General features: G+C 42.8%; 2 protein-coding genes across 18 annotated transcripts in view; one reads left to right on the top strand and one right to left on the bottom strand.

Moving 5' to 3' along the window:
* The window catches only part of COQ6 (coenzyme Q6, monooxygenase), a 22975-nt gene extending 4636 nt beyond the window's left edge, over positions 1–18339 (top strand). For 3 of the 5 annotated variants that reach the window (XM_081229770.1, XM_081229774.1, XM_081229772.1), the window contains 11 exons: positions 8691–8825; positions 10130–10188; positions 10483–10606; positions 13473–13603; positions 14307–14414; positions 14678–14740; positions 14938–15045; positions 16699–16901; positions 16979–17094; positions 17260–17426; positions 17876–18339. In XM_081229770.1, the coding sequence (XP_081085896.1) occupies positions 8691–8825; positions 10130–10188; positions 10483–10606; positions 13473–13603; positions 14307–14414; positions 14678–14740; positions 14938–15045; positions 16699–16901; positions 16979–17094; positions 17260–17426; positions 17876–17905 (1244 nt within the window). In that variant the 3' untranslated portion in view covers positions 17906–18339. Of the gene's footprint in view, positions 1–8690; positions 8826–9622; positions 9723–10129; positions 10189–10482; positions 10607–13472; positions 13604–14306; positions 14415–14677; positions 14741–14937; positions 15046–16698; positions 16902–16978; positions 17095–17259; positions 17427–17875 lie in introns of those variants that run through there. The other 2 variants (XM_081229773.1, XM_081229771.1) reach the window with 2 other exon arrangements.
* A 126-nt stretch (positions 18340–18465) lies between these two features.
* The window catches only part of ENTPD5 (ectonucleoside triphosphate diphosphohydrolase 5 (inactive)), a 43727-nt gene continuing 38323 nt past the window's right edge, over positions 18466–23869 (bottom strand). For 11 of the 13 annotated variants that reach the window (XM_081229794.1, XM_081229793.1, XM_081229791.1 and 8 more), the window contains one exon: positions 18466–22223. In XM_081229794.1, the coding sequence (XP_081085920.1) occupies positions 22137–22223 (87 nt within the window). In that variant the 3' untranslated portion in view covers positions 18466–22136. The remainder of the gene's footprint in view (positions 22224–23869) is intronic. The other 2 variants (XR_014015454.1, XR_014015455.1) reach the window with 2 other exon arrangements.

The following is a 23869-nucleotide window of genomic DNA, read 5'->3' on the forward strand; positions in this document are numbered from 1 at the left end:
ATATGCTGGTCAACCTTTATAATTCAACATCCACTTAATTTTAGGCAGCTGCTTTAAAAGTGAAAAATTTCCACCTGGCTCTTCATATTTCCGTATAGGTCAGTTTTTATGTTTTCCTTGATTCTTTTCTTCTTCAGACTCACATTAGTTTATGTTTTACGCTTGAAATACCTATATTTCCCTCTCACATTGTTATTTGTAAGTGATATTTTCTAATATTTTTCTCCAAGCTAGTTTTCTAAAATGTCATATTATTTTTTTATAAATTTTAAAAATATTTATTTATTTTTGCCTGTGTTGGGTCTTCATTGCTGCGTGCGGGCTTCCTCTAGTTGCGGCGAGCAGGGGATACTCATCGTTGCAGTGCACGGGCTTCTCATTGGGGTGGCTTCTCTTGTGGAGCACAGGCTCTAGGCACGCGGGCTTCAGTAGTTGTGGCACATGGGCTCAGTAGTTGTGGCTCACAGGCTCTAGAGCTCAGGCTCAGTAGTTGTGGCGAATGGGCTTAGTTGCTCTGCAGCCTGTGGGATCTTCCCGGACCAGGGGTTGAAACCGTGTCCCCTGCATTGGCAGGCGGATTCTTAACCACTGCACGACCAGGAAACCCCTAAAATGTTATACTAAATAGCTAAAAAATAAAATATTAAAAAATAAAATAAAATATTGACCTGGCTATATTTTATGTGCTTGGAAATCTAATTTTTTTTTAATTTATTTATTTAACTTATTTATTTTTGGCTGTGTTGGGTCTTCGTTTCTGCACGTGGGCTTTCTCTAGTTGTGGCGAGCGGGGACTACTCTTCTTTGAGGTGCGCCTACTTCTCATTGCAGTGGCTTCTCTTGTTGCAAAGCACAGGCCCTAGAGCACGTGGGCTTCAGTAGTTGTGGCTCAGTGGCATGTGGGATCTTTCTGGACCAGGGCTTGAACCTGTGTCCCCTGCATTGACAGGCAGATTCTTAACCACTGCGCCACCAGGGAAGTCCCTAATTTTTTTTGACTAAAGGAAATTTATAACATATATATTGTTATACATGCATTTGTATGTGATGAGCTGATTAGTACTATGTCGTAAAGCTAGAAACAGTGAGAGCTGGGATTAAAATCCAGAGTTTCTGATTTTCTTTTTTTTTTTCCTGTGGTGTTTTGATATAATAGCCCAGCTGGACTAGAACAGGCAGTGCTCACATCATCTCAATCTACTGAAAACCCTCCAGTGACTCCTACTGTAGTTAGGATATGGTCCATATTTCCTGCCACTGTCTAGAAGGCACTATTTGATCTGTATATTATCTCTCGCTCCAAATTCACCTTGATCCATTCTCTTCCGTAGGCACCGTCAGAGACAGTGGTCACCCTTCAGTCTCTAGAGCTGTATTGTCCAATATGGTAGCTACCAGTCACACGTGACTACCGATCACTTAAAATATGATACCGTATTTACCATATTCTAATCTAAATGCATTTGTTCTGTAAGTGTAAAATACATACCACATTTTAAAGGCAGTATAAAAATTAATGTAAAATATCTCAATTTTGTCATTGTTAATATTCATAATGCTATTATTTTGGATATATTAGATAAACTAAAGCAAAATTAACTAATGTAATTAACCACTTTATTTTTACTTTTTTTTTTAAATTAATTAATTAATTAATTTATTTATTGGCTGCGTTGGGTCACTGTTGCCGCATGCGGGCTTTCTCTAGTTGCGGTGAGTGGTGGCTACTCTTCGTTGCAGTTCGCGGGCCCCCCATTGCAGTGGCTTCTCCTGTTGCAGAGCACAGGCTCTAGGCGCATGGGCTTCAGTAGTTGTGGCTCACGGGCTCTAGAGCGCAGGCTCTGTAGTTGTGGCGCGCGGGCTTAGTTGCTCCGCAGCATGTGGGATCTTCCCAGACGAGGGCTCGAACCCGTGTCCCCTGAATTGGCAGGCAGGTTCTTAACCACTGCGCCACCAGGGAAGCCCTATTTTTACTTTTTAAATGTGGCTTCTAGAAAATTTAAAATTATGTGTCACATTATTTTTATTATTTTGCATACTCTGTTATTTCTAGTGGAAAGGATATTTCTAGAACAGACTAAACTTACTTCCATTTCAGAAACTTTTCTTTTTCTTTTTAGTTGTTGTCTCTTCTGAATATTCTCTCACCAGATTTTCTCCTGATTGCTTTGTTTGTTTGTTTTTATTCTTATATTTTTGAATTTTATTTTACTTATTTTTTTTTTTTTTTTTTTTTTTTTTTTTTTTTTTTGCGGCACGCGGGCCTCTCACTGCTGTGGCCTCTCCCATTGCGGAGCACAGGCTCCGGACGCGCAGGCCCAGCGGCCATGGCTCACGGGCCCAGCCGCTCCGCGGCACGTGGGATCCTCCCGGACCGGGGCACGAACCCGTGTCTCCTGCATCAGCAGGCAGACTCTCAACCACTGCGCCACCAGGGAAGCCCTACTTATTTTTTTATACAGCAGGTTCTTATTAGTCATCCATTTTATACACATTAGTGTATACAGGTCAGTCCCAATCTCCCAGTTCATCACACCCCCACCCCCACCTGACGCTGCTTTCCCCCCTTGGTGTCCATAGGTTTGTTCTCTACATCTGTGTCTCAGTTTCTGCCCTGCAAACCGGTTCATCTGTATCATTCTTTTAGGTTCCACATATATGCGTTAATATACGATATTTGTTTTTCTCTTTCTGACTTACTTCACTCTGTATGACAGTCTCTAGATTCATCCACATCTCTACAAATGACCCAATTTCATTCCTTTCTATGGCTGAGTAATATTCCATTGTATGTATGTACCACCTTCTTTATCTATTCGTCTGTTGATGGGCATTTAGGTTGCTTCCATGACCTGGCTATTGTAAATAGTGCTGCAATGAGCATTGGGGTGCATGTGTATTTTTGAATTATGGTTTTCTCTGGCTATATGCCCAGTAGTGGGATTGCTGGGTCATATGGTAATTCTATTTTTAGTTTTTTAAGGAACCTCCATACTGTTCTCCATAGTGGCTGTATCAATTTACATTCCCACCAACAGTGCAAGAGGGTTCCCTTTTCTCCACACCCTCTCCAGCATTTGTTGTCTGTAGATTTTCTGATGATGCCCATTCTAACTGGTGTGAGGTGATACCTCACTGTAGTTTTGATTTGCATTTCCCTAATAATTAGTGATGTTGAGCAGCTTTTCATGTGCTTCTTGGCCATCTGTATGTCCTCTTTGGAGAAATGTCTATTTAGGTCTTCTGCCCATTTTTGGATTAGGTTGTTTTTTTTTTTAATATTAAGCTGCATGAGCTGTTTATATATTTTGCAGATTAATCCTTTGTCCATTGCTTTGTTTGCAAATATTTTCTCCCATTCTGAGGGTTGTCTTTTTGTCTTGTTTGTAGTTTCCTTTGCTTTGCAAAAGCTTTTAAGTTTCATTAGGTCCCATTTATTATTGTTTTTATTTCCATTACTCTAGGAGGTGGATCAAAGAAGATCTTGCTGTGATTTATGTCACAGAGTGTTCTTCCTATGTTTTCCTCTAATAGTTTTATAGTGTCCAATCTTACATTTAGGTCTCTAATCCATTTTGAGTTTATTTTTGTGTATGGTGTTAGGGAATGTTCTAATTTCATTCTTTTACATGTAGCTGTCCAGTTTTCCCAGCACTGCTAATTGAAGAGACTGTCTTTTCTCCACTGTATATCCTTGCCTCCTTTGTCATAGATTTTTTTTTTTTTTTTTTTTTTTGCAGTACGTGGGCCTCTCAGTGTTGTGGCCTCTCCCGTTGTGGAGCACAGGCTCTGGATGCTCAGGCTCAGCGGCCATGGCTCACGGGCCCATCCACTCCGCGGCATGTGGGATCCTTCCGGACCGGGGCACGAACCCGTGTCCCCTGCATTGGCAGGCGGACTCTCAACCACTGCACCACCAGGGAAGCCCCGTCATAGATTATTTGACCATAGGTGTGTGGGTTTATCTCTGGTCTTTCTATCTTGTTCCATTGATCTATGTTTCTGTTTTTGTGCCAGTACCATATTGTCTTGATTACTGTAGCTTTGTAGTATAGTCTGAAGTCAGGGAGTCTGATTCCTCCAGCTCCTTTTTTTCCCCTCAAGACTGCTTTGGCTATTTGGGGTCTTTTCTGTCTCCATACAAATTTTAAGATTTTTTTTTCTTTGCCGTATGCGGGCCTCTCACTGTTGTGGCCTCTCCCGTTGCGGAGCACAGGCTCTGGATGCGCAGGCTCAGCGGCCATGGCTCACAGGTCTAGCTGCTCCATGGCATGTGGGATCTTCCCGGACTGGGGCACGAACCCGTGTGCCCTGCATTGGCAGGCGGACTCTCAACCACTGCGCCACCAGGGAAGCCCCCTCCAGCTTTCTTTTGATTTCTATTTGCATGGAATATCTTTCTCCATCCCCTCACTTTCAGTCTGAATGTGTCCCTAGGTCTGAAGTGGGTCTTTTGTAGACAGCATATTTATGTGTCTTGTTTTTGTATGCATTCAGTAAGCCTGTGTCTTTTGATTGGAGCATTTAATTCATTCACGTTTAAGGTAATTATTGATATATATGTTCCTATTATCATTTTCTTTATTGTTTTGGGTTTGTTTCTGTAGGTCCTTTTCTTCTCTTGTGTTGCCCATTTAGAGAAGTTCCTTTAGCATTTGTTGGTTTGGTGGTGCTGAATTCTCTTAGCTTTTGCTTGTCTGTAAAGCTTTTGCTTGTCTGTAAAGCTTTTGATTTCTCCCTCAAATCTGAATGAGATCCTTGTGGGGTAGAGTAATCTTGGTTGTAGGTTCTTCCCTTTCATCACTTTAAGTATATCATGCCACTCCCTTCTGGCTTATAGAGTTTCTGCTGAAAAATCAGCTGTTAACCTTATGGGAGTTCCCTTGTATGTTATTTGTTGTTTTTCCGTTGCTGCTTTCAATAATTTTTCTTTCTTTTTAATTTTTGTCAGTTTGATTACTATGTGACTCGGTGTGCTTCTCCTTGGGTTTATCCTGTATGGGACTCTCTGCACTTCCTGGACTTGGGTGGCTCCTTCCTTTCCCATGTTAGGGAAGTTTTCGACTATAATCTCTTCAAATATTTTCTCAGGTCCTTTCTCTCTCTCCTCCTTCTGGGACCCCTATAATGCGAATGTTGCTGCACTTAATATTGTCCCAGAGGTCTCTTAGGCTGTCTGCATTTCTTTTCATTCTTTTTTCTTTATTCTGTTCCGCAGAAGTGAATTCCACCATTTTGTCTTCCAGGTCACTTATCCATTCTTCTGCCTCAGTTATTCTGCTATTGATTCCTCCTAGTGTATTTTTCATTTCGGTTATTGTGTTGTTCATCTCTGTTTGTTTGTTCTTTAATTCTTCTAGATCTTTGTTAAACATTTCTTGCATCTTTTCGACCTTTGCCTCCATTCTTTTTCCGAGGTCCTGGATCATCTTCACTGTCATTATTCTGAATTCTTTTTCTGGAAGGTTGCCTATCTCCACTTCATTTAGTAGTTTTTCTGGGGTTTTATCTTGTTCCTTCATCTGGTACATAGCCCTCTGCCTTTTCATCGTGTCTATCTTTCTGTGAATGTGGTTTTTGTTCCACAGGCTGCAGGATTATAGTTCTTCTTGCTTCTGCTCTCTGCCCTCTGGTGGATGAGGCTATCTAAGAGGCTTGTGAAGTTTCCTGATGGGAGGGACTGGTGGTGGGTAGAGCTGGCTGTTGCTTTGGTGGGCAGAGCTCAGTAAAACTTCAATCCGCTTGTCTGCTCATGGGTGGGGCTGGGTTCCCTCCCTGCTGGTTGTTTGGCCTGAGGTGACCCAACAGTGGAGCCTACCCCGGCTCTTTGGTGGGGCTAATGGCAGACTCTGGGAGGGCTCACGCCAAGGAGTACTTCCCAGAACTTCTGCTGCCGGTGTCCTAGTCCTCACAGTGAGACACAGCCGCCCCCCGCCTCTGCAGGAGACCTTCCAACACTAGCAGGTAGGTCTGGTTCAGTCTCCAGACCTACCTATGGGGTCACTGCTCCTTCCCCTTGGTCCTGATGGGCACACTACTTTGTGTGTGCCCTCCAAGAGTGGAGTCTCTGTTTCATCCAGTCCTGTTGAAGTCCTGCAGTCAAATCCCGCTAGCCTTCAAAGGCTGATTCTCTAGGAATTCCTCCTCCCATTGCTGGACCCCCAGGTTGGGAAGCCTGACATGGGTCTCAGAACCTTCACTCCAGTGGGTGGACTTGTGTGGTATAAGTGTTCTCCAGTTTGTGAGTCACCCACCCAGCAGTTATGGGATTTGATTTTATTGTGATTGCGCCCCTGCGACTGTCTCATTCCGGTTTCTCCTTTGTCTTTGGATGTGGGGTATCTTTTCTGGTGAGTTCCAGTGTCTTCCTGTCGATGATTGTTCAGCAGTTAGTTGTGATTCTGGTGTTCTCACAAGAGGGAGTGAGAGCACGTCCTTCTAACTCCGCCATCTTGAGCCAATCTCCCTCCTGATTGTTTTTCTGATTTTCTTAAATAAGAAGGAACTTTCCTTTAAAGGAAGTGAAATGGTAAAGAAACAAGTGTCCGTATAAGATTACATGTATTTGAATCCTTAGTCTTGTCTCCAGTACGTTCTATTTGGGTGGAATTATATAAATTACTCACAATTTCTGTACATTGGTTTTTCTCATCTCTATAATTAGAGCAAAATAGCTTTTCTTTCTTCATAAAATTGTGGTATGGATTATATCAGATGATACTACAGTAAATCATATATAATTGTACCTGGCATATAGGTGTTAATAAACATTAGCAGTGATGGTGATAATGATAATAGTGATTCTATGGAATTTTGCTTATAGATATACAGGAAAAAAGTAAACATTATTAATATAATAACCTACTGTTATTCATAAAAGTGTAGCAGGTTATTAATTTATGGCACTGGGTTGTTATTTGATAAATCAGAATTAACTTAGATTCTATATAGAGTGAAGTGATTTCAAGGTTAAAATTTAGATAGTCACCTACAATTTATAATTTCATTTAATTCAATCAATAGCTAAGTCATATGTATGTTTGTGCCTTTAACTGTAATGGTATTATAGCCTAAAATAGATATTTTTATAATTTTTCTATTTCTACTCACCAGGGCAAATATGGGATGGAAATCTAACTGTTTTCCTATATATTTCCTGGTTTCTCATTTAACAAAAATGTCTGTTAAGACATTATCTATTTTATGGATTGAGGAGATAACAGCAATTTGCTGCTGGGGACGTACAACGATAGGAAAAGAAATGATTCCTGGCCTCCACAGAATTTAAAATCTAACAAAGGAGAAAGATTTGTAAATACTAACAGAAGGAAGAATGAAATGAAAGCTACCCTAGAGGAGCAAGCAGCTGACCTCTCCTGGGGGTGGAGGTGTGCGGGTGTGGTACAGAGAACACTGCTGGGGAGGTGAGGCTTCAGGGAGTAGGAGCCGTAGGGAGCAGGTGGCCGGCAGCATTCGGTTGCCGTGGCTACTGTTAGATCAAAGCCTAGAGATGTGATGGGCCAGAAAGTAGCCCTGTCTGTGGGCAGGGCCCCTCTCCCATCCTCCATGGCAGAACTGCTGCTCAGGTGCTGCCGTACGACCGGGAGCGCCGTGCTGACCTGGTGGGTTCAGCGCAGTTCACTCCTTTTTGACTGGAGCCAGCCTTGATTTTCACACTTTCTTTGTCGTATGTAATAATAGTGCCTTTCTTCTCATTTAGATTCCAAAATAAAAAGAGGGGTCAAGGTCTGTGGGGTTTCTCTCACCGTTACTAAGTAAAACCTGCAGTGTTTCTTCTCTGGTAAATTCTGTCACATGCAACTCACTGTTTATCTTTTCCCTGCACCTTTCTCTGAGACACTGTGGAAGGACTTGTGTTTGTGCTGCAGTGACCCAGTAACAGAGTCTCCAAGTCCTCTTTTTACTTCACTATACAGATGTTTTTTTGTTTGTTTGTTTGTTTTTGGTACGCGGGCCTCTCACTGTCGTGGCCTCTCCCGTTGTGGAGCACAGGCTCCGGATGCGCAGGCTCAGCGGCCAAGGCTCACGGGCCCAGCCGCTCCACAGCATGTGGGATCTTCCCGGACCGGGGCACGAACCCGTGTCCCCTACATCGGCAGGCGGACTCTCAACCACTGCGCCACCAGGGAAGCCCTATACAGATGTTTTAGGACCAGATTTTTAGGCACAGTTGATGTTATTTTTTGGTCCCCTTTTATTTCACAAGCTCTTTATCTTTGACTTAATCTTGAGGCCGCAATGAATTTTGCTTATTAACCCCATTTTTCCATTGAACAGGATTTGTAATTTTTAGTGACTTAATACTTTGTAGATTGTAAATATCTGGTGTCTAAACACTACAGCCTTCCTTTCTTCATTTTTCCTTTCTAGGGCAGTCTGTTCACCTTGCTATGGGTTTTGCCATTATTTGTGTCTTTGCACATGGCGGGTGTTAGACTGTCTGGAGAGGCCTTACCACCATGGGCAGGGTGCTTTGCGTGACTGAAATGGTAGTATACGTTATTGCTTAGGATGCCACATGATGTTTTCCTTTTTATGTGTGTAAGAAATTTGTATCCTGAGGGCTAAGGGATTAGTTAATATGTTGCTTCTCTTGGAAATGAGAAAGAGAATAAATTCTGATTTTCCTAAAATGATACAACATTTTATTCTTTTTTTTTTTTTTTTAGGATATGATATTCACTTTTGTGACAAGAAAATCCTGTTGCTAGAAGCAGGTCCAAAGAAAGTACTGGGGAAATTGCCAGAAACTTACAGCAACAGGGTCAGCTCCATTTCCCCTGGCTCCGCAACCCTTCTCAGTAGTGAGTAGAAGATCCTCTGTCGTAGAACCAATCTCCTGTCTCTCTTGACTTTCCAGTGTGTCCCATAGAGCAGAGTCAGCAGAGCATCTGGCGAGGAGGGAGCTCACTGAGATGGGTGGGAAGAGGAGGGTGGGGTTGGTAAGTCTAGTACATAGTCGAAGATGAGGACCCCTGGAATTGTTCACGTGTCAACTCGCAGTCTGAGGAGGACACCTCTGGGACATGTGGGTCCATGTAGACATCATTTGTGATGTTGGGTCATTATGAATTGGTGGAATTGAAACTATATGAACTAATTACGATCATTCGCTTCTAGTAACAGCATACTCTCCATTTCCAGAGTCAGCCCTATAGGGGGCTGGGGAGCCTGAATGCTAAGTGCTTGTAGGGTGTAGATGGATGTGTACACATGGAACCAGTTAGCAAATTGTCTTAAGGTCTTTGTCAAATGTTACTCCCTCAAGCCATCCTATCTAGAAACACCCCATCTAAAATTAAACTCTTGCATGACTCTCTAGCTCCTTATACTGCTTTGTTTTTCTTTATAACACTACCTGACATTTTATTATGAATTTTTTTTTTTTTTGCCGTACGCGGGCCTCTCACTGTTGTGGCCTCTCCCGTTGCGGAGCACAGGCTCCGGACGCGCAGGCCCAGCGGCCATGGCTCACGGGCCCAGCCGCTCTGCGGCATGTGGGATCTTCCCGGACCGGGGCACAAACCCGTGTCCCCTGCTTCGGCAGGCGGACTCTCAACCATTGCGCCACCAGGGAAGCCCTATGAATTTTTTTTTAATTGTCTATCTCTCCAACTAGAATGTCAGCTGCTGAAGGGCAGAGATTTGTCTGTTTGGTTTCCCGCTTTATGCTCAGTACCTAGAAGTGTATCTGGCACATAGTAAGTGCTCAATAAATATTTCCTCAATGAATGAATCGGTTTAGTGCTCTGGAATTAAGCAAAAAATAGTCTTTATCCAGGGAGTTTGTATCCTCAATAGGATGATGAAGGAAAAGAAAATACAGATTTGGTTTATTTCCCCCACTGTATTATTTCCCCTACTTTAATGTGATTTGACCTTTGATCATGAAAGCTGGGTCTTTTTCATGCTGTATAATCTGAACTGGGGAACAGAGTAGCTTAGCTCCTAGCATCAAACAGGATAGAAGTGAAGAGTATTTCCCTATTATTGGAGAACACTGAAAACAACCTCTTACTTAACAGGAAGGAGAGAGAAAGGGGAACCCAGGAGGGATGCCGGTCCCATCAGGTTGCTCTGGTCTATATATAACTCCTTTCTTTTGTAGGTTTTGGTGCCTGGGACCACATCTGCAACATGAGATACAGAGCCTTTCGGCGAATGCAGGTGCCTCCTTTATCACCTTTGGCTTATCTTGGTCTATCTTGAGTTAAGATATTGGAGTTCATATTCTCTCATTACAGGTTTTCTGTAAATGTGGGAGGAATTCAGACAGAGTTTACACTCAGTCGAAGGAAGTAGGAGGGAAGCATTCATGAGAGAATTTTCCTCCCACCTTATACTTACTGCCAGAGGGACTGACAAACTGTGGTTTTTCTGCTTCAGTCAGTGCTCAGTTTGACTGGAGTAATATTTCCTTTTCCTTGGGTTGTAATACAGACTTTCCCTTTGTGTTTCCAGGTGTGGGATGCCTGCTCAGAAGCCCTGATAGTGTTCGATAAGGATAATTTAGATGACATGGGCTATATAGTGGAGAACGATGTCATCATGCATGCTCTCACTAAGCAGCTGGAGGCTGTGTCAGGTGAGGTATCTATCTCTTCCATCTTCCACTCTCTTTCTGGAAGATGAACTATCTTAGAGTTATTCTGGGACTTACTGGAAGGATCCCTTCTACAGATATTGATGTCCACCATAAAGAAGCCCTCTAACAGTTATCTCAGGGATGTTCTTTCTCCCTCTCTCTTTTTTTTTTTTTTTTTTTTTTGGTGGTACGCGGGCCTCTCACTGTTGTGGCCTCTCCCGTTGCGGAGCACAGGCTCCGGACGTGCAAGGCTCAGCGGCCATGGCTCACGGACCCAGCCACTCCGCGGCACGTGGGATCCTCCCAGACCGGGACACGAACCCGTGTCCCCTGCATCGGCAGGCGGACTCCCAACCACTGCGCCACCAGGGAAGCCCTCCCTCTCTTTTTTTTAAACAGCTTTATTCAGGTATAACTTACATACCAATAATTCACTGATTTTAAGTGTACAATTCAGTGATTTTTCAATATATTTATAGAGTTGTGCCACCATCACCACAATATGATTATAGAACATTCCTATTACTCAAAAGTAAACCGCATACCTGTTTACAGTCATTCCCCATTCCCACTCCTAGCCCCTGGCACCACTAATCTACTTTCTGTTTTTTGAGATTTGCCTATTCTGGACATTTCATGTAGATAGAATCATACAATATGTATTTTTTAATGTCTGACTTCTCTCACTAAATGCATTTTTTTTTCCTTTTTTTTTTTGCGGTATGCGGGCCTCTCACTGCTGTGGCCTCTCCCGTTGCGGAGCACAGGCTCCGGACGCGCAGGCTCAGCGGCCATGGCTCACGGGCCCAGCCGCTCCGCGGCATGTGGGATCCTCCCGGACCGGGGCACGAACCCATGTCCCCTGCATCGGCAGGCGGACTCTCAACCACTGTGCCACCAGGGAAGCCCTAAATGCATTTTTGAGATTCATTCACGTTGTAGTATGTATCAGTACTCCAGTCTTTTTTACTGCCCAGTATTATTTCATTGTGTGGATATATCACATTTTGTTTATCCATTCGTCAGCTGATGGACATTTTGGGTTGTTTCTACTTTTTGGTGATTGTGAATAAAGCTGTGAACATTTATGGACGAGGTTTTGTGTGGACATGTTTCATTTCTTCTGGGTGGATACTTAGGAGTAGAATTGCTGGGTCATGTAATAATTCTATGTTTAACATTTTCATAAACTGCCAAACTTTAAAGAGGCTGTACCATGTCCCTTTCCCACCAACAATATATAAGGGTTCCAATTTCTCCACCAACACTTTATTCCCCTCAACCTTTTTTTTTTTTTTTTTTTAATAGCCGTCCTAGTAACTGAAGTGGTATCTCATTGTAGTTTTTTTGTTTATTTTTTTTGGCCACACCGCACAGCATGTGGGATCTCAGTTCCCCGACCAGGGAGTGAACCTGTGCCGCCTGCACTGGGAGCACAGAATCTTAACCGCTGTACTGCCAGGGCAGTCCCATCTCGTAGTTTTGATTGTATTTACCTGATGACTAATAATGTTGAGTGTCTTTTCATGTACTTGTTGGCTATTTGTATATCTTTCTTTTTTTCTTTTGGCTATATTGGGTCTTAGTTGTGGCATGTGGGATCTTTCGCTGCGGTGCTCAGGCTTCTCTCTAGTTGTGGTGTGTGGGCTTAGCTGCCCCGTGGCATGTGGGATCTTAGTTCCCCTACCAGAGATAGAACCTGCGTCCCCTGCATTGGAAGGTGGATTCTTAAACACTGGACCACAAGGGAAGTCCCTATTTGTATATCTTCTTTGGAGAAGTGTCTATTTAAAATCTTTTGCTCATTTTAAAACTAGATTATCTGTCTTTTTAAAATTTATTTATTTGTTTAAAAAATTTTTTTGGCTGTGTTGGGTCTTTGTTGCTGCGCCCGGGCTTTCTCTGGTTGCAGCGAGCGGGAGCTACTGTTCATTGCAGTCCGTGGACTTCTCATTGTCGTGGCTTTTCTTGTTGCGGAGCACGGGCTCTAGGTGCGCAGGCTTCAGTAGTTGTGGCGTGCGAGCTCTAGAGCACAGGCTCAGTAGTTGTGGTGCACGGGCTTAGCAGCTCTGCGGCATGTGGGATCTTCCCGGACCAGGGATTGAACCCGTGTCCCCTGCATTGGCAGGCGGATTCTTAACCACTGCGCCACCAGGGAGGTCCTAAAGATAATTTAGATCTAATAGTCACTTAGAAACATGTCCCATAATATATTGGTGAAAAAAAGTGTGTCATATGATCCCACTTGTGTATGTGAGTGTGTGTGTGGGGTGTGTGTGCATATACACACATAGGAAGTTGTTTGGAAAGCTATACAACAAAGCTTTAACTAGCTGTCTCTGAGTGGTATGAGTAAAGGTGATTTCTTCCCCCTTTTTAAACCTTTCTTTGTGGTTCAGACTTATACACAAAGTAAAAGTAGTAAGCATATACTTTTTATGATCAGAAAAGTAAAATGACTTCCAGTGGGAAGAAAAATCTTATGAAATCTAGAACTTGTTTGAGTCTGTGGTATTCCCCACCCTATTTGCTTTGAAAACACATGTGGGTTCATGTAGGCATAGAGTGAAACTGGAGCAGGATCATGAAGATGGGAAGAGTGCCTCATGCAGGTGACAGTTCAGTGAGAGCTTACTTTTTTTTGTCCTTGTTTTCCTCACACTGATTCATCCCTGTGGCCTCTGTCATTTATTAGCTCTTAGACCATAGCATATATCACATGAGTTATTTTTGAGATCTTTACTTTTCTTGTTTAGGAGTAAATGATAAGATAAATATAAGCTGTCTTGGGACTTTGCTTTAGTTTTTTCCTCAGCCTGTGGGCCAACTGTCTAATGTTTTGTTTTTTCTCTTTTGACCTCCCTAGACCGAGTGACCGTTCTCTACAAGAGCAAAGCAGTCTGCTATACCTGGCCTTATCCATTTTCCATGACAGACTCCAGCCCTTGGGTTCATATTACCCTAGGTGATGGCAGCATCCTCCAGACCAAATTGTTGGTAGTTGAAGATTCTTATTTTGCCAGGGGTCTCGCATATCCACATCTTGTTAGATTCTAGCATCTCTAGTTTTAGATCTAAGCTATAGTTAAAGTTAATTTTAGGCAAAGCTTTTGGTTATAAGGACCCATACCCACTCAAGCCAGCTCCAGTTAAGATGGTTCTGTTGTAAATCCTGTACAGGAAGCAATCTCTTGGACCATCATAGGTCTTGAAATAAAGGATAGCTGGCCTTACAGGGACAGGAATCAGAGGGTCAGAAATTGAGGCTGTTCATTCCCTCTCAGGAGTCCTGTAGTCGTTCATCTCCTTGCGTCTCCCATTTTTTTCTCTTTCTGCCCATCAGCTTCCCCTTTTCCATGGCAGCCGTTGCCAACCTTACTTCAGGATTCTTCAGCTCCAGCGCCTGCCTTATTGCTTTCTAGTTCAAATATCAAGAGACTTTGGCTCAGTTTAACCTACAGCTGGCACCTCTTGGATCAGATGTCCAGCTTTGGTCTGTTAATTGAAGCTGGGATCGCATATGTATGGCTACCCTTCTAGGGGCTGGGAGTGAGGCAGGCATGATAAAGAGTTACCTGCCACAGATGGGCTTGCCACCAGTGGGAAGTAGAGAAAACTCTTAGGAGGCAGAGACAAACTTCTGGAACAGTTTCGTTAATTAAAAGGTTTTAAGACTCAGCAGGCTCTTGTCTCCATGCAGATTGGTGCAGATGGCCACAACTCAGGAGTACGGCAGGCCGCTGGAATCCAAAATGTTAGCTGGAACTATGACCAGTCCGCTGTTGTGGCTACTCTGCATTTATTGGAGGTAAGATCTTGAGCCCACTATCTGGGGGCCTTGCTCGGGTTTAATTGGTACTGGGGAGATATGGGGATATATGTATATCTATAGCTGAGTCACTGTGTTATAAAGCAGAAACTAACACACCATTGTAAGGCAATTACACTCCAATAAAGATGTTAAAAAAATAAAAAATAAAATACATATAGATATCTTATGACCTAGGAAAAAAACCAATAATAATTGGTACTGGGTACTTCTCACAAGAACTCTTCTCCTCTCCGTTGTAGGCCACAGAAAACAACGTAGCTTGGCAGAGATTCCTCCCCTCCGGGCCCATTGCTCTGCTTCCGGTAAGAAGTCCTTCTGGCTAGTCTGCTTGAACATATCAAGCCTTCCTCTTATAGAACTTCATTTTCTCTCAGCCTTTTTCTGGTTTCAAGGGAATATGCCCAGGCTAGCTTTGTTACCCCTTTTTGTCTTCCTTCGTGCTTGAGAGCTCTTAAGAACAGAAGTTTTAGCCCTTGGTATTGATGTTCTTTTGACACAGCTCTCAGACACTTTGAGTTCCTTGGTTTGGTCCACATCCCATGAACATGCAGCAGAGCTGGTCAGCATGGATGAGGAAAAGTTTGTGGATGCCGTTAACTCTGCCTTTGTGAGTATCACCAGCTGACGATATGTTGCTGGGATAGATACAGAAAGGTGGTTTTGAGTAAGAAAAGAGGACCAACCAACCAGCTGCCCCTTTGAACCTGTAACACTTGATGTGGATTATGTGGAGGAGGGGACTCAGGAAAATGTAAAACAAAGAAATTAATTTGTGTGCTCTTCTGAGGGTTGTGGGCTGCTGCTATGCTGACTGAAACAGCTGCCTGGGTGGTAGTTACTTGGATAAGTAACTTTTTTTGAAGCTGTAATACTTTGATAATTTTTAACAGATGCCAAGTGCCTGAACCATTGAAGCCTGATTCATCAGAAATGTTTCTGGGGAGGGGCTGAGCACACTTCCATAGTGAGCTTAAGAGTAAGCTTTGTAGAGAGATGTGGGTTCAATATTGGTTCTACCTGTTAATCTCCTGAAAAATGGAAATAGTATCACCAACCTCTTAGGGTTTAATAGTAATAAAAGTCTAAAGACTTAGAAAGAGAATTTATGTAAAATGCTTGGAACATACCTAGTACATTATAGGGTACTCAACAAATGATAATTATTACTGGAGTAGACATAGCCTTTAGATAATACAGACACCAATATTTTTGGAGTTCAGATGTCATATTATCTAAATTCACTAATGATACTGATCGATAACATTTCTCCAGCACTTACTATGTGCCAGGTACAGGTGAAGAGTTTTTTTTACATGTATTTATGTATTTAATTCAGTGAACCACTGAGGTAGGTACTATTATCCTGCTCACGTAGAGACAGGTAACTTGCCTGAGGTCATGCAGCTGGTGGCAAAGCTGGGTCCTGAAATCAGGCCGGCCCTTGAGCCTATGCTTTTAACCGCCAAACCCTACTGCCTCGCCAATGACTTCACACTGGTTTACAGTGAAGAACGTAAGCTCCGCTGCTCTGCAGTAACCTCAAGGATAAAAAGAACTGAACACACTGAAGTCACTTCCAAGATAAATGGTGACCCTTTATGGGTCATTTAGTATATATTCCTGGCATAGGCCTTTGCAGTACATTCATTCAGCAAGAGTTATGAGTGCTTGTATATAGAAGGCTCTGGAGTTGGACAAATGAGACATAGTCCCTGCTTTCAGGAAGCTCACAGTCAAGTGAGGGAGAAAGATACAGAAATGACAGTTTGGGTACAGTTGGTAGAGTATGCATAGGATACTGTGGGAGCATGGAGGAGAAAGACACACACAGAAGAAGGTTCGGAGGGAGGTTTACAAAAAGGGGTGACAGCTTCTGCATGCTCTGAGGTGTTATCCTGGTGAACTAGAAGTGGGAGGACGTTCTAAGTAGAGGGGTGTGTGGAGGCATGTTGTAGAGTGAGCTACTTTGTGGCTGGCATGTGCATTTTGAGGGTAGGCTTAGTGGAAGGTGAAGCTCAGAGGTAGGTAGGGGCAGCTCATGAGTAGTTTGGCTTGATCCTAAAGCCTGTGGGAAGTGATGGGAAGTTGCATTTTGCATTTGTTTGAGGGGCTTGTCACTTTAGTGACACAAATCAGTTTAGGTGTGTTAGGTCCCACTACCCTTGGCTGTGGTTATAAAATGGTTGCCTTGTTGGATTGTTAATTCCCTGCTGGAGTCGCTCATGAAATTTCACTTTGTTTTGTGGCTGGTGCTACTCAGTGGAGTGATGCCAACCACACAGACTTCATCGACTCGGCTGGCTCCATGCTGCAGTATGCGGTTGCCTTTCTGAAGCCCACTAAGATCTCAGCTCGCCAGCTGCCCCCAAGTGTAGCCAGGGTGGATGCCAAAAGCCGAGTACTGTTTCCTCTTGGGTTGGGACATGCTGCAGAGTACGTCCGGCCTCGGCTGGCACTCATTGGGTAAGATAATAACAGAGCAGGGCCACTCCTTTTCACTCTAGGCTGGAGGCTACACCTGAACTCTGCTTTATCCTTAGGGATGCAGCCCACAGAGTCCATCCACTTGCAGGACAAGGTGCCAACATGGGCTTTGGGGATATCTCCAGCTTGCTCCATCACCTCAGGACTGCAGCCTTCAATGGGAAAGACTTAGGTAAGGATTCAAGTACCTTAGAGAGGTATCCCAAGGTCCTATAATACGGGAAGATCAGGAAAATGGCCCTCAGTAGCTAGATGTAGTGGACATAATGCATCTGGTTTGCTAGGAAGGAAAACTTCACTACTGAATTAGGGATTTAACCTTTCCTTTTCCCTTCAGGCTCCATGAGTCACCTCACAGCTTATGAAACAGACAGACAGCGTCACAACACTGCTCTTCTGGCTGCTACTGACCTACTAAAACGGCTGTATTCTACCAGTGCCACCCCACTGGTGCTGCTCAGGACGTGGGGCTTGCAGGCTACAAATGCAGTATCTCCGCTCAAAGTAAGAGAGTTCTTTCTCCCAGATCTCCAAGAGTCTTGCTCACTGAGGAATGACTTCGCCAATGACTTGGTTTCTTTGAATTTTCTTGGCTGTAAAATTACCATCTTTATCTGAGTACCTTCCCCAGTGGTTATGAGCAGAAATATCCCTTCCGGGGTTTTTGGTGCTAGGGCCCACATCTAAGCAGTAACCTTATATAAGGGCTTAAAATAGTGAATAGGGACTTGTAAAGATAAAGATGCTTAAACTCCTTTTGCTGCTTGGCCAGCTTCTTTCCTGGGAAACTTGCATTAAAAGACACTTTGGAGGGACTCAGGAGGAGAATCTATCTGGGACTTTTGCCAAATTTTTGCTTTAATCACTTTAGATATTTTAAAGTATTATCTTCACCTGCCCACATACTTTACAATGTCAGAGCATCACTCACTTTGTTTCATTTTTTCCTCCAGGAACAGATTATGGCCTTTGCAAGCAAATGAATTTTCCTCTTCTGGATCTTTTCCCAAGACCATCACGTATTTTCAAGATTTAATTTAATAAATTTACATTAGAATTCTGCAGTCTCTTTTTCTCCTCTGCTTAATGGACCTGTGGAGCTCAAATAGTGAGTGATAATTTGCTGTGAGGAGGGCATATCAACCAAGCCAAGAAAAAAACCCCAAAGGAAGACTTTGATTGAAAAGAACTTTTTATTACTAAAAGATGGCTAAGGTGCTGTCTCATTCATTTTCACTTGTTAGCAGTCCTTTCTAAAGAGAGGATTTATACAATTTAAAAAGAATGCTGGTTGTAAATTTATACAGTTGTTTTTTGATAAAGATAAGAATTAGAAATAGTCAATTGATGCATTTTTGTTAGAATTGCTGTTTTAAAATTAGTAACACTAGAATGCAAAATAAACACAAATTGCTTTAACCTTTATTTTAGGTATATTAGACTTTCTGAAAAGAAAACCAAATCTTAAAATGCTAGTTATTATCTCCTCATCACAGCACCGTATTTCATTTATGGTTCCTCTGTGGGACACCAGTATTCTGTAATAAAACAATAAATAATTTCATTGCACAGGTTTAAAGACCTCAGGAACCAGGTCAAAAGGAAAAATCTGACTAGCAGCAGAATTTATTCATGTTTGGTTGCAGGCTGGTGCCAGCCCGGGTGGGGGTGGGTTGTTTTACTGTGCACTTTAGAAGCGGTTACCTCACAGTACCAGAGATACCTGCCGAAGAGAGTTTTGGATCCATTAGATTTGTATACCACAAACAACATCTTGCCCAGAAGTCTGATTTGCAGATGAAAGGAGAAGATAACAGTCTGCTTTTGACCCAACCTAAGCTATTCTTGGGAAATTTTAGGGAATGGAAAATTTGTTACCACAGGGGAGCTTTTCAGGTAAATGCGGAAAATTTATAAGATACTAAAAAAGTGTGAATGTCACAAACCTTCCTGGAGTCTCAGGAATAAAATGTGTCCAGAATGAAAGATGGCAGCTACTGGAAAAAGCTGTGTGATGACTGGCAGAGGAAGGGGAAAAAAGGTCATCTTTCATAAAAAAATGGAAAGGTAGCCCAGGTATGAAGAACATGGACTCTCCGGAAGTATGCAAACAGAATCAGGCAAGACATGAAGAATTTTAAGGCACAGCTTGCAAGGACCTCCATAACCCACAGTGTTTTTCATATGATGATGATAACAAACACACAAAATCCACTATGTGCCAGGCCATGTCCTAGTATTTGAAATATATAACACATTTACAGAAAGAAAACCTAACCATCAAGATTAGGCCTTGTAGGACTCTTAATAAGAGGCCCAAAAGGTATGCTAGGGGCAAAAAGGACATTACAAATTGTTTTTTCTAAGAAATAAAAAGTCTCATTCCAAATTGCTCCTATAATGGATAGACTGGTTAATTCTCCAGATAGTCTAATCAAGATTATCAGAAAATATGTAGATACATTTCTGGAGTTATAATGCACCTACCTAACAATTCTGAAAGTATTTGGGATGACCGAAGGTGTCTGCTGAACAATATGTGGCCTTTACAAGAAAAGCTTCGGAGACAAGCTGTGGTGATAAAGACCAGGAACTCTTACCTCTCTGAACCCATCAAGCTGGAGGAGTCTTTAGTGAACACAGCTTATCATCTCTTGGGAAAACTTGGTTTCTAATAGAGAATTGTCTCCCCCTAATCTTGTAGAACAGCATTTCGTGTATGATGACTGGTTCTAACACCATACTCGTGACAAAGATGGGAAGGGGGCCTAGAAGTCAAGTGATAATATTAAGAAGAATGTGAAGGACTTGGGAGAAGTTTTCTTCAGACCGAAAGGCTGTGGAAGGAGGGATTAGAGCAGAACTAAGACCACTGAGAAGGAGGGGTTTTAACATCAGTGCAAAATCCCAAAGTGGAATGAGGTGTCTGGAAACATGCCTACACAGAAGCTGAATGACAACCAGTTAGAAGTGTTAGGGGAGTTCTGCAATGGGTAGAAGATTGGATTGATTGTATCTTTGGGCTGTTTCCAACTCTAAAGATTCTGTTATTTCACTCTGTATTAGCATTTTTGGAGGAAGAGACAGTAGGTATAAAGGTGACCTTAGTATAATTAAAAATCACTGTGAAGGGCTTCCCTGGTGGCACAGTGTTTAGGAGTCCGCCTGCCAATGCAGGGGACATAGGTTCGAGCCCTGGTCTGGGAGGATCCCACATGCCACAGAGCAACTAAGCCCATGAGCCACAACCACTGAGCCTGCGCTCTAGAGCCCACGAGCCACAACTACTGAGCCCATGCGCCTAGAGCCGGTGGCCCGCAACAAGAGAAGCCACCGCAACGAGAAGCCCGCGCACCGCAACAAAGAGTAGCCCCCTGCTTGCCACAACTAGAGGGAGCCTGTGCGCAGCAGTGAAGACCCAACACAGCCCAAAATAATAAAACTTAAAAAAAAAAAAATCACTGTGAAGAAGAAAAAATTCCACATTGAATTGAAAAACTAAAATTTGGGGGGATGAGGGTATAGAAATTTGCCTAGTTATTTGCACATATCAGATGTTAAATATTTATTGACTCAATGGAATACTTTTAAAAATAAGGTTCCCCAGGGACTGGTGTGAGGGCCAGGTATATTTAACATCTTTTGTGAAAAAGCTGAAAGACAGTCTACTGTGAATGTGAAAAGTACAAGTCTGGGGAGATACTCTGCTGGAAAGAAGCTGGAGGTAAAGAGCCAAGGTGTAGAAGCCAGACTACTGGAAGATCTTTCACGTCCAAGAGCAGCATGGGTAGACAAGGAAATGGTGGTTATGTGGGAAAGTACAAGATCATGAAGTTTAGGGGAAGTAATTCACAAAGTCAAGAGCTCTGAACATTCAAACTCAAAGTGAGCATCCACTGTATGGATGTGGGCCAAAATGGCCAAGTAAATCAAATGTTAGGTATCATCAAGGAGGGTTCAGAAACCCTAGAACTAGACAAATAATGTAGAGGATGCTAGCTAAAATGATCAGGGGCCAGGGCAGAAAGAGACACTGCTGTAAACAGAATAAAAGGACAAACTGAAAGGGGCTATTACCAAAATCCAGATCCTTGAAAAGCACAGCCACAGGCCTCTCACCGCAGACCAAAAGCTAGGGTATAGATGTACTTCTTAGAAATACAAAGAAAACAAGTTGAGGATGACAAATTACTGTAAACACAGTAGCCTGAGAAAAGAGGTACTAGCACTGAAAACACACACACACACATTCCTATAAAGTTGGATATGTTCGTTACCCCAGGGCTTACCGATGAGAAGTTGATTAAAAGAAGGTAGTCTGTAGGAGGCAGCCACACCCTCCCAAAGCATGTCCCTAGAAACTGGATGGCCTCCCTTCTGCCTAGCTGTGAGTTGCTCTCCATCCTTCTGAGATTTAAAATGGTCTCAGCTGGCTGATTGGTGCTGACACAAAGCCGGATCACATAACTTCAGATATGGTACCTTTTTTTTTTTTTTGGCCACACCACATGTACGGCTTCCAGGACCTTAGTTCTCCGACCAGGGATCGAACCCATGCCCTTGGCAGTGAAAGCTCGTAGTCCTAACCACCGGACCTCCAGGGAATTCCCCAGATATGGCTTTTTCTTTTTTTCCTCTTCAAACTACACATGGAAAGTAAAACCAGGTATTTTTTTCTTTCTTTTTTTTTAGGGTAGGTGAGTGGAGATAAAGGTGGGACAGGGCAATGTGCAGGGAAAAGAAAACACTGCTGTTTATAGGTCATGGGATTGCAATCAATCAGCTGAGTTTAACATGTAAGAGGAAAATTAAAATGTTCAAAGGAATGAGGCACTGAAAGGGTTGAAATGAGATTCTTCTTTGGTTCCCAGGGTTCCATCCCTGGGTTCCCCAAGGTTAAGTTCCAAAGCTATTCCTTTGGCTCTCTGTGACACACAAGGAACCTCGAAGATTTAGACTCTGGTACCAGCTGTGCACGAAGAGTGGTTAGGAAATAGTTCACATTTGAGGTGTAAAAGTAATTAAATCCAGATCTCTATAGACTCAAGGGCAAGACCTGTCTACAGAAGCCCCTTCCTCCAGAAAAAATCAGCTGCTGGGCTTCAGTCTAGGCTGTCCCCAGACTAGCTCAGAATACAACTGAGTCCTCTCCTCTCTCCTTCTCCCTTTAACAAGGTTGTTGACAAATGCAGGCCTCAGAGGAACGGCTTGGCCTCAGTGGGAGATGCCCAGAGACTGCAGCAGGTGAAAGGTGGCCCCCAAGGCCCAGCCTGTCTCTATGTTGTTCACTTTCTTTGTGAGCTGTTGGGAAGGAGAAAAAAAAAGTCTTAATATTTTCATTCAATTTTCAACTCTAGCAAGCACAACAAGCAGAGAATATCTGCAAAGATCATCCACATGGCCAAACCAAGGCAGAACTGGGAGTAGCCAGTCTCTGGAGGCTTCTCCCAACCCTCTCTGTAGGTTCCCATCCGGCCATTGCCCCTACACCTGCCAATCTGATCCTTGAATCTCTGGGCCCAAGAAGTGGTCTCAACCCAGGACTTCTAGAGAGGACCTTTTAGACAGACAGGCTTCTGAACTCTCTCCCTAATCCTAAACTAAACACAACAGGAGTTAGCAATAGATTCAGGGGTAGGAAAGAAAATACTAAGCTTCTCAATTCATACTTTGTAAGCAAGTGCATCTTCTTAAGCACTAGTTAATGACAAACCAAGGCACTTGAGGCATTCTAGGCCAGGTTGTACCTCAATTAGTTCAGTGACCTTGGGCAAAAGTTTAGACTCGATTTTGTCAACTACATAACAAGTGGATTAGATTAGTCAATATATCAAATTGTTTTCTTCAGAATCCTAGGGGTTCCTTGACAGTGCTTCAAAGGAGAAAGGGAGGCAAAACGGTGAAGGAGTTCCAGATCCCCGAGCTCTGATTCAACCAGATAGCTTCATTTTCATCAGTTTTACTGGAATTCTCCATAAGCCACTGTTGAATAAAGATGTCACCACCATACCCATACCCAGGTTTATAAATCAGCAAACTGGTTTTAGTCTTTCCTTGTAGTACTAACTTCTTAGGACACAATACTTCTGTGTTAACCTGATGAAATTTAGTCTATAGTCACTGTGCCAAAAACTGAGAAGAATGGCATGTGAATCATTATCTTGAGATTTAGTCTGTGACCCCTGAGTCAAACTGGGAGTGCCCCCCACCCCCCCAAAATGTTCTTCCTCTGTCCTTAGGACCGACAGTCTAGGGATATAGATGCCAAAGTGAAGTGATCTCTGGGACAGAGGGCTGTTCACCCCTGATACAAATTCTGCTGCCATTGAAATAAAGACTAAAAGGATGCAGAAATGGAAACGGCAGAAAACTGTCCTTAAATGATTTGGTTATTGTTGATGCTTAAGTAGAGGCAGTTGTTAACCTGGTATGTATTGAGGGCTCAGGATGACCTCTCTTATCCACAAATCTAGCTCCAACTGGTGTGAAATACCTATACTAACAATTAAACCAATATTAATAACTTCTTATGTGCCAGGCACTGTGCTTTATCTCCATTTTTATAACAGCCCTAAGAAATAGGTACTCTAAGGATCCCTGTGTTTTGAGTGAGGAACCTAAAAGTTAAGAGGGGAAGTAAATCATCTAACGTCACAGAGCTAGTAAGCTTGCAGAATCAGAACTTGAACCCAGATCTGATGGATAACAGAGCCCAAACTTTAAACACTACACTATACTGACTCTACTGGCAAGTAACTCTTTAAATGCCAATATTCTCAGCAGGTATAACAACACATTAAATCCAAATACCTTTGTACAAATGAATTTATGAAATCTGTATAACACAAGAAATGGGGCAATATAAACTCATCTGGAAATGAGGAAACAGGAAGGGGAAGTGACACAAAAGAAGGAAGGAGCTTCATAAACAAAGTACAATCCCTACT

The sequence above is a fragment of the Mesoplodon bidens genome (assembly GCF_964165515.1).
Source record: "Mesoplodon bidens genome assembly, chromosome: 3".
NCBI classification, from domain to species: domain Eukaryota; kingdom Metazoa; phylum Chordata; class Mammalia; order Artiodactyla; family Ziphiidae; genus Mesoplodon; species Mesoplodon bidens.